General features: G+C 37.3%; 1 protein-coding gene across 1 annotated transcript in view; it reads left to right on the top strand.

Moving 5' to 3' along the window:
- CACNA2D3 (calcium voltage-gated channel auxiliary subunit alpha2delta 3) overlaps positions 1–10292 on the top strand; it is a 487274-nt gene that overhangs the window by 370046 nt on the left and 106936 nt on the right. Inside the window, exon 18 of the mRNA XM_009284485.2 lies at positions 8558–8641. Within this exon, the coding sequence (XP_009282760.1) occupies positions 8558–8641 (84 nt within the window). The remainder of the gene's footprint in view (positions 1–8557; positions 8642–10292) is intronic.

Genomic DNA, 10292 nt, shown 5'->3' with positions numbered 1-10292 from the left:
GTGCCGCTGCACATGGGCAAGCGGCACAGATTGCGGGGGGGGGCGTCCGCCGTGCAAGCCGCGGGGGGGCGGTAGAACCCAGAAACTCGTCTCAACTGGAATTTAAATGAAAAAAATGCCTTTGTCATCTTTCGGCTGTGTTTCAAAGCCTTTTCTTTGTTTAATCACGTAGCGGATGAGTACGTTTTAAATGTTTGTACACGTTATACCCTTTGTAGGGTGCGTTTCCTACCGGGAACACGCCGGCGGTAACTCAAGAACATGTAGCTGATGGTAATGACGTTTCAGGTTTTTTTAATGTTGCTGTATCAGAATGCTCCTATATGCTGCATTTTGATTAAAAGTCTATATTCTTACAGAGTAGTGTTGTATTTTTTACGAGAGAATATTTTAAATTGCATGATGTCATTTTGAATTTTATATTTAGTTTAAAACCACGACTTACTGTTTAGAAAAAAATGAATTGTTTGGGGGTTCAAAAGTGAATTTTGAGATTTTCAAGGCGGAAGCTTGGTTTCTGAGGCTCTTTACACATGCTTGAAACGTGTACACGAGGACAAAGTTTTTCTCGGCAACAGTTACGTCAGATTTAATTGCTTGCTTTTCAGCATCCTGTTAGCACTTGCCGTGTGCTAGGTGTTACTCCATTAAACTTTAAAATGCAAAATATGTCACGATGATGTTACGGTTTGCCAAAGAAATGAGCTTACTGAATGTACAGGAAGAGTAATAAACAAGTGATATATACTTTCTACACACACTTAAAAACAACCACCATATTAATCGTGGCTGATTGCTCGTTACTGTAACTGTCGTTGTATAGTCTGTTAAACATTGGTGCCAGAGGAAAACTGCTTTCTTAGGAAAGTGTAGTGGGATTAGAGAGAAATTAAGGAATGCCACTGAAAGATTAGTGTCTGCCGTAGTCACAGATTGACACCTTTGTGAATCTTATCTGGTGTTAGGGGTTTGTACTGTTGCCTCTCGGTCCTAATATTTGTGTTGTTTTCAATGAATAATAGTAAGATTGCCGGTAGATTTTGTGAAGTCTGGGGCTTTTTTGATTCATAGTTGGCAATGGAATTTGTATTTTTGTTCAGGGAGTAAAGAGGGATTTTGTTTTCAGTAATTAGGCTCATGTAGGGTAGAATACTCAAAAGTTCCTGAACAAGGAGCTCAAGTTCCTTAATTAAAGAAAATATGCATTTAAAGACAAATGCATATGTTATGGAGTCAAATTGCATCTTTTATTCAGATTTTACAATTTTTTTGATAAATGTAAGATTAAGAATGTATTATGACTTATGAATTAATCTAATAACAACCATCATGACTAAGGATTTTGTAATATTTCTGAGTTTAAATCAAAATCCTCTACCTCTCTGAGAAGATTGAGGCATATATTCATACTCTCAGTATAAGCTCTGGAAGGCTAGTAATGGTGATTTTTCAAATGGCTATATGTGAATGCTTTTTTTATCACTGTAAACCAATTCAATCGATACATTGCTTTCTTTAAAATGATGCACAGCTTTATTTCATTTGATCCGTCTTAATATGGAAAGTTACTCATAGAAATCAAAGCTCATGTATATATTGCAATACCCTCACCGAAATATATTGGTGGTTTAGCTGCCTGAGTAAGTTACCATTTCAAACCTAGAATGTTGACTGTCACGATGTATCGTCTTAAGCTAGAGGACCTGGAGTATTTAAACATTGCTAGATCAGTATTAAGTCTTTTGTAGCTGTAAATTCTGGGAAAATTTGTTTCTCCTAGTTTAGAAAAACAGAGAAATCCAAGTCTCAGGGGAAACATTAATGCCCCACTTAAGCAGTGTTAGCCTTTCATAAGCAGCAAATCTCATTTCTCTCTGGGGAGTCCCGCCTGGAACGTAAGATAACCTACACTTACCCTTGCTTTATTCAGCAACTCCATAAAACTCTACAGCTGTAGCTGACAGCAGAATATTTAAATGATTTGAACAGTGTAAATGCCTCACATTCATTTACATAACTGAAGAATTCAATCACTTGAATGCCAATGATTATTCCTATTGGAGTTTACATTTCAAAAAAGACAGCCCATCTGAATCCCTGTGAGAGCATTAAATTGCTATCTAATTAGAAGTACAAAATTACATACATTGAAAAGATAATTAAAGGTTTGAAGGCTGTTGAATAACTGGTTGTACATATAAATGAATCACTGAAAATTTGTTAGCAATATGTGAAGCTTTCTTTTATTCTTTGCTTTCAGCTTTGAAGTTAGGTATAACCGAGCTCATGGGTTTAAGTCTGGTAGTATTAAGATAAAGGCAGATGTTTTTAATTATTTCTACTCAAACCCCAAATAATTATAAGCAGCTGCCAGTTTTACATAATCCCAAATGATAAGGTCCTGAGAATGCAAATAAAATCCTAAATAGAGGGGTTGTTTTTTCAGTGGAGTAAATCACATACATGTCGCGTTGCTAATCAACTCCAATCCACCTGAAAATGTGAGCTCAGCCGATGTACTCTGTCCAGTCTGTAGGTGTGTGACTTAAAGCTGTTTTTTGTAGTTGCTTTTACCTCACCCTGTATATTTCCATATTTTGTTTCATCAGTTTAAACATTACTGCACCATTTGTAATGCAAACCCATGTTATGAGTGTAAGTAGACAAAGTAATTTAAATACACGTGGCGTAAGAATTATTTTCTTCTATTACTTTGCTAGAGGGTTCTTCTCTGTACATGGTACGTCTAATTGTTCCTACTTTTTCTCTTCCTGGAAACTTAGAATTGCGCTATTCTCTTTTCCCTAGCAAATGACATGGCTCCTGTTGTCAGCTTTTCTCTGCAGTATTTCTGCAAATTTTATAGTGTGGCAGTTTTTCACTGCCATCTGGCATGAAAAATCAGTCCAAAATAACTGTGTTTTACTGCCAACCATAACCTAGGAACTTCTGGATTAACATCTTAAATAATAGGCTTGTCATGAAAGTCTCTCTTTGGAAAGGGAAGTTGTTCTTCCTATTTTCCTAAGAAAATCAAGATGTTACCTTTATTAATATTAAAACAAGGAGCTTTGTATAGAAAGCAATTTTGGTTTTGGCTGGACAGCTATGAGTGTTCTACAAAGTCAAGATTAAGTGCAGATCAATAAAAGATCATTTGAGGCCACAAACTAGATGCGAATCATGAAATAGAAGTATCACAAAAGGCAAATCGGGATCATATGAGCAGGAAAAAAATACCCAAATGAAATGAAGAGCTTAAAAGGCAAGCAGTAGTGATTTACATTGAGATAGGATGCTGCTTCACACGTATCCCCAGGGAGAATGTTTTGGAGCTATGTAGCGCAGGGTGAATGAAAGCTCGGTCACTGTGGGCACTGTTATATAAACAGGTGAAGCAGTGAAGGGAATTTTTCACTACTGTTTTTTTTTGTCTCTTTTTTTTAAATGTCAGAGTATGAATCAGTCTACTGAAGTGATCTCTTCCCCTGTCTTCTCACGACCCTCCACTGTATTTTCCATTGTCTTGCCTTTGTCTCATAGTATTTAAACTCTAAGCTTTTTATGATAGCAGTATTATTTTATTAACGGACTAGTGGTGAAGGACTTAATCCATATTTAAAGGAATTTGCAATTTGGAATTATTGCAATCCTTGCTGAAAAGCAGGAAGGAAGTGCCCCCCTCCCCTTCCTTTCTGTGCACATTTGCATAGCAGAGTGGCATGGCTCTTTTTGGAGAAGTGCCTCACTCAGGGACGTACCCCGCTTTGCAGCCAGGAAAGGAAGCAGCAATATACTCCTGCCTTATTCTACGCAAAGAGCAAAGACGACACGTTTGAAGGACTGGTGACAGAAACAGATGATTCTGCTCCTAAAGTTGGTGTAAACCGAGCTTTCCCCTTGCACAGTCACCTCAATAAGGAATAGCGTGACTCAGTAGCAATTTATGCTAGGATGGATAGCTGGTAAAGGTCTCGGTATCAGCCATTGTATTGACCATGTAAAGTCAAGTTCAACGCAGTTTCCATTCAAACAGCTGCAGTCTTTGCATTATGTCAATCAGAGCTACACTAGGTAATAAATTAGCGGTAACAGTAGTGTCCAGAATCTTAGAGAAGGGAGGTAGCTGAATAACTGGCTAGACCAGTGAATTGCAATAATGACAGCGTATTCAGTCTGTGTCTGTTTATTTAAAACTATATAGAAAAGCGTGTAATTTTAGTTAATGATGCTTTTCCTCTGATACTTGTTCATTCAACCCTTCCTATCAAACTTTGTAGAGAAGAATACCTTTACAGCATGGCTTAATGTAAATTACAGTTATACATGCAATTGTATTGTGTATTTAATTACATAGAATTCAAACTCAGCAAAACATACTTGCATATGTTCAAGTTTGTCTCCTCTAAACCAAAAAATTGGGATCATTCTCAAATCCTGTTTAGATTAATACATTATCCTAATTTTGAAGTACTAGTCCAAAAAGATGAAACTTAATCAATTGATGATATGTTTTAAAATTGGAGGAGTTTTTTTAGTTCCCGATTCCTTGCTTTTGTACATAGGATAGTAGTTTGGCAAGGAAGAGCTTTCCCTTGAAATTCTTTTACCTCTCCAGCTTTTGGTTGTTGTTTAGTGGATACTTTCTTGCTATAATGTTTTCCCACAGATGATTCCACAAGTGTGGGTAAGCAAGTTTGCTAAAACCTATTGACGCTTCCAAGGCTGCTATCACGGCAACTTACTCTCTCCTACTTTCCCATTATCCAGATGGAGCACGTCTGAGAAATTCCAATCACCTTAGACCCAAGGCTTGCAGCTGTTAAGATGTAGCTTGCTCCCTCTCCCTCCGTGATCAGATTGCTACACTCTGACTTTATAAACACGTGGCAGGTCATATTCAAAGCAGATGGTTTGGGACTGCTCATGTTTAAAAAAAAAAAAAAAAAATCAAAGCAAAGAGTTTAATAATGGCACATGTAAATGGTTGTGTACGGGGTGGTGAAAAAATGCGATTCAGTCTTTAAACAGTACATGTCTCATGTTGTTTGAATCATCCAGTGCTATAAGAGCTTGGCCGAGCCTCAAATAAAAGATACTGAGTAAGATAAAGCTCATTCTGTTTACCAAACAAAATCATTTCCTGTGTTCTTTCCACAAACAAAAATATGTTGGAGCTATCATGTAGTTTTGAGCAGACTAAAAGACTCTTGTATTGCAGTCCAGATATTTAAAAATTTTCAGTATCTTCCCCCCCCCGAGGTTAACTACTATATAATGTCACCACACGTTTTATACTGGCCAAAGCAGATTAACAGCACACAGTTTAAATCTACCTCTTTTCCTCATGCACTTAAATCAGAATAATTTGGTAGAGCTCCTAGTTTCTATCTTTCCCAGTGGGTCCCTTAATAATTTGTTTCAATGCTTTATAGTAATCTTGCAGATGGGTTTGGCTTCAGCCTTCAGTCAGTATTTTATACCTCACCCAGGAGTCTCAGAGATAAAAAGTTAGATTAGGTTTGCTACCAGAGAAAAAGATATAGATGGATGCCATTTTTAAAAATTGGTGAATTGCTTCTATGTCCATGAATAACTTTTACTAAGAAATTGGTTAAGCAATAAAACTAGAAAGAAGCTAGAGAAGACTGGCCAAATGAACAGTAGCGTTATGAAGTATTTTATATTTCATCTACTTGCATTTATGCTTTAGGCCCTATTTACATAAGCATAAAGATATGTAAATTTACTGCTGGGAATAAGGTAGTATCTTCATGAAGATTAGATTTGTAAGCAAAGTTACCCAGATGTACAAATAATTGCTATTTTTTGGTATCCTGTCCTTGCTAGAAGCTGTTTTTTGTTTCCTCTGCCATCCTTTTCTGAACTATAACATAAATCTACTCTGCACTTAATGAATTCCTGTGTAGGCAATTCAACAGTAGCCCCTAAAGTGTAAAAACTGAATGAGGGGTTAGGCATCTCAATACTTTATTAGTTCCTGTTCTAAATGTATTTAAGAGCTGCACTTTCTGTACCTTCGAGTGCTTACAGAGCCTGAGCATTGGGATTTTGGCTTTGTTTCTGCTTATCTGAATTTTTAAGACATGAATGCTTCCAATTCTGGCTTTGCTGCAGAACTTTTATCCAGCTCTCCATTTGACTGCTTTTGGATTTTGTTTTTGCTCTTTGAGTGCAAGGTGTGGAATCTATCTGATTAAAATAAATACAAAACCCATAATCAATATGATGCAAATGGTTTGCCTGATGTTTGAAGCCTACTTCTGCTGCCAGACACACAAGATCAACTCCTATTGTCATAAGTAAGGATTTGCACATGTGTCTGAGAATGCAGTATAGCCCAGAAGCTCTTCAACATCTGTGAGTAAGGATGTAATTAAATATTGGAACCAGTACAGGAGCTGTTTGCTCTACTCAAATGATCCCAGCTAACTTCTATGTAACACTTTTCAGCTCTCGGTATTTCAGAGCTTGACTGTAACCATTTCTATACTAGAATGACTAAACCATATCAAAGCTTTGCTTGGTTAATTGGTGCAGCCACAGAGAGTAGACATAGTTACTCCTTGTAAAGATTAAAGATAATATTGATATAGCTGCAGTCATAATGAAAGGCTTGCAAAACATAACTACAAAAATCAAGCCCTGCTAATGAACTGGACGTTATCCTCTCATATTTTATTCTTGTGAGATTTTGCTATATTGGCTGCAAATTTTGTACTTCAGTATTTGGGTGTAGTTGTCTCTTTGGCTATCAGAGCTGTAATCGTAGCACTGAGCTGCTTGAATTCACAGCCTAGTGTATAAGCATGTGCTGAAAGCAGAAATTCTTTACATCTCTCTACCCATCTGTTGAATAGCATTAGCCCAGAAGTAGATAACCTTGTTATTACAAGAATGGTGGCTTCTAGCAGAGGGGCAAGAAAAGCACCTGAAAGTACTCTTCAATTGCATCTGCATGAATTCTCAGAACTTAGTCTAAGACTTACACCACCGGAGTTGCTAGGTTTTTTTGGTATTCAAAAGAAGAATGAGAATTGATTCAGGATTTTATCCCACACAGCTTCCCAAAAGAATCATCTGTAGAAATAATTGGAGTATCCAAGTTATTATGAGCAAAAATTAAGGAGGCTCAGTGAAGCCTGTGCTAGAAGAAACTTTACAGTGCTACCAATATCTCAAAATCTCTTTGTGATTATGAACCAGTAGTCAATATTTTTAAGTTTGCTGTTCTTCAGGAAGATTTTGTCATGCCTATTTTTAAATACTGCGGTCTACAAAAGCAACTGTGGGATTCACATGAGAATCTTTTAATTTAGAGAGAAAAAAGTCAGGATGGGAATAACTTTAATGCTCAGAGAGCAAGTTTTTTCTTTGGCCTTTCTAGTCTCTCTGTAATCTGCAGAATGTGATTGAAAGTTCCTGCACCACTGGCCCCAGTGATGAATTGGCTGTCTCAAGCACTGACAGGTTTGGTTTATGGTATAGTTGCTCCTGCCCTGAGGGAGGAGAATCAACTATATATACTGCCTTACAGGTACATTTTCTATCCTTCTATGATGCTATTGTTGGGGAGTCACAAAAGCAATTTGGGGATATTTCTCAGTATCCCAATGTCTCCTGTCATACTTCATAGAAAGACTTGTGGTTTTCCCTCTCACTTACATGCATCATAAAAGATAAAAGACCAGATTTCACATTACGCTGATCCTCTCCCAAATTTAATTTTTTTCAAATATATTCTCATAATTTTTCTTAACCAGTTAGGTTCTTTATCCACAGATCTTCCTAAATACTTTTTTTCTTCTTCCACCAAGCAAGGCTTTTGTTCTTACACTAGTAGGCTCTCTGATTTTGAGTGTTCAGCAGAGGGCAGAATTTCCTACGTTATAAACAACTCGGTGTCAAATCAATTTGTCACTAGAATGTTTATTTTAAATGTGCGATTTACAGTGTAACAGTGACTAGTGATAAAAAACTATGAATTATCATTATTAGTATATTACTTTTCCCCTATGAAGTTGTAGATAAAATGTAGTATCAGCAAATGTTAATGCCATACTTCCCAAGACTTGCATCTTATCTTGTTTAAAGAGAAATGGGTAAACATTTTGTTGATAAGATTATAGTAAATATAACTTCCTGTACAGCTGAAAGAGCTAGTTTGAGACATTTAACATAAACTACAAGATCAAGGTCTCATGTATTTTCCATATGGGGAGAAGAAGGTACAACTGCTGAGTTTGTCCGTCAAGACTTTCCCAGTGTGTCCGTCAAGAAAAGCTTTGTATCATGGCAAGAGATCATACAAATAATCATGTGTGATGTAGGTTTTTAGTTCACAGACAACAGTTATGCAGCAATACGGTGCACAGTTATGCAGCAATATAGTGCACTTTGTATGAATTAAGCTACCTACTGTTATGTGTATTGCATACACTCAGCATGCATCCGGCAAATTTTTAAAATCTTCTGATACAAAATCTTCGTGCAAATAAAACAGGATGTGCTAAATATTTCACCTTTTTTATGCCAGTATGAAGAGGGGAAGAAACGAAGAAAGCCCAACTACAGTAGTGTGGATCTTTCTGAGGTCGAGTGGGAAGACAGAGATGATGTGGTAAGTGATGTGTTTTAAAACCCCGTCAGAAGACATTGTTGCATCCCACTACTGTACCTGGAAACTGTTTATGTAGGCATTAGAGAGGCCACCTGACTGCTCTCAGGAAGGGAAGGACAATAGCCCCTTTTACTTCATTCAGAATTTTAGAACTGTTTTGTATTGATTCTTCCTTACATAGGCATATACCACAAACACAGACTCTCTGTAACTTTGGTAAAACTCATCACCCTTGCATTCTCCATGCATCCCATTGTGTATTTTTGCTGGATAGCAAATACAGTGCTAGAGAAGGGAATAGAATATCTCTTTAGGGCTGGCCCAGACAACTGCTGAAACTCAGAAATGAAGGAATGAGTTTAACTTCTCTCCATGAGATCCCTCTTTCCTTAATGGAAGTAATGAGAGCTGTTTTCCTTAATGTACAAAATAAAAAAAGATCAGATGAATAAACAAAATTGGATTCTTTGACCTCTGTTCAGAGCACAGATTCACTCCAAACTCCTAATTTCAGACATATGGGTAGCTGCAGAAGCATGCGTTCTATGTACATCAGCTGTTATGCACACAATCCTTTCCGTTAAACTCATTTTTCGGCGCTCCACCTACTCTGTAGTTCACTCTTTATCTTGTTCTTTCTTACCTTGCAGGCTTAGCCTTTTCTGCAGTACTGTATCAAAAGCTTTCCTTATGTCCACGGCTTAACCTTTGCCTGGTCTTTCTGTTACTTCCTCAATAAATCTGATTTGTTAGGCATGATTCATTTTGTGTGAATCCGTGCTGACTGTCCTTAATTAAATCGTAACTTTCCAGGTGTTCCCCTTTCTGTCCTGTAATTTAGTTTTCCCCATAATTTCCCTACTGCCAAAGTCACGACTGCATGTCTGTATTTTTCATAGATGTCTCCTCGATCCCTTCTCAAATATCAGTACTGTGTTAGCTTCTCTCAAGTCCCTCATACCTCTACTTTTCCAGAGAGGTTTTGAATATATCCACTGAAGGTTCCCATATTTACTTTGTCATGTCCTTCCGAAATCTGGGATGGATCACGTACAACTGCCCCTGGAGTCTTGTCAGTCTTCAGATGTACTAATTTCTTGATCCCTGTTCTGACATAAGTCTATATTTTCTTTCTCCCTTACAAAATATATGTCTTACATTCCTCCCTCTCTCCACCCCCTTTGTGAATAGTGAAACCGTTCATTTATGTTTTAAGCAATGTCTGTTTCATCAGGTGATAGATTGTCCTCATCCTCTCCTAGGAGGCCATCTTACTTCCTTCTTTAAAGTTTTGTGTTGGAGTGCACACTCAAACTTTTTTTAATGTTTCTTGTATAGCTTTGTGCAGTTTTCTATGCAGACGCTATTTAAGGCTTCCTCAGTAGATTTTCATATACTTGAAAGTATATGATTGCAGCCTTCCGCAATCTTGGCAATCGTGTTCACGTCATATTTTATACCTTGCCCTTTTCTCTTATCTTTGATCACATATTACTCAACAAGTTCCTCTGCAAATGACCTTTTAAAATTTCCTCTCTCCTTTCAAATGTTATTGCTGTAGTTAAGTACAGCTTTTAAACCTTCGTGATTTTTTTTTCTAATTATTTGTCTTTGGTTTGGGTTCCCCCCCCCCCCCCCCCTCCCTCCCCTT

The sequence above is a fragment of the Aptenodytes forsteri genome, unplaced genomic scaffold, assembly GCF_000699145.1.
Source record: "Aptenodytes forsteri isolate BGI_AS27 unplaced genomic scaffold, ASM69914v1 Scaffold53, whole genome shotgun sequence".
NCBI lineage: Eukaryota > Metazoa > Chordata > Aves > Sphenisciformes > Spheniscidae > Aptenodytes > Aptenodytes forsteri.
Note: the sequence above shows the minus strand (reverse complement) of the source record. Positions and strands in the feature narration are given on the sequence as shown.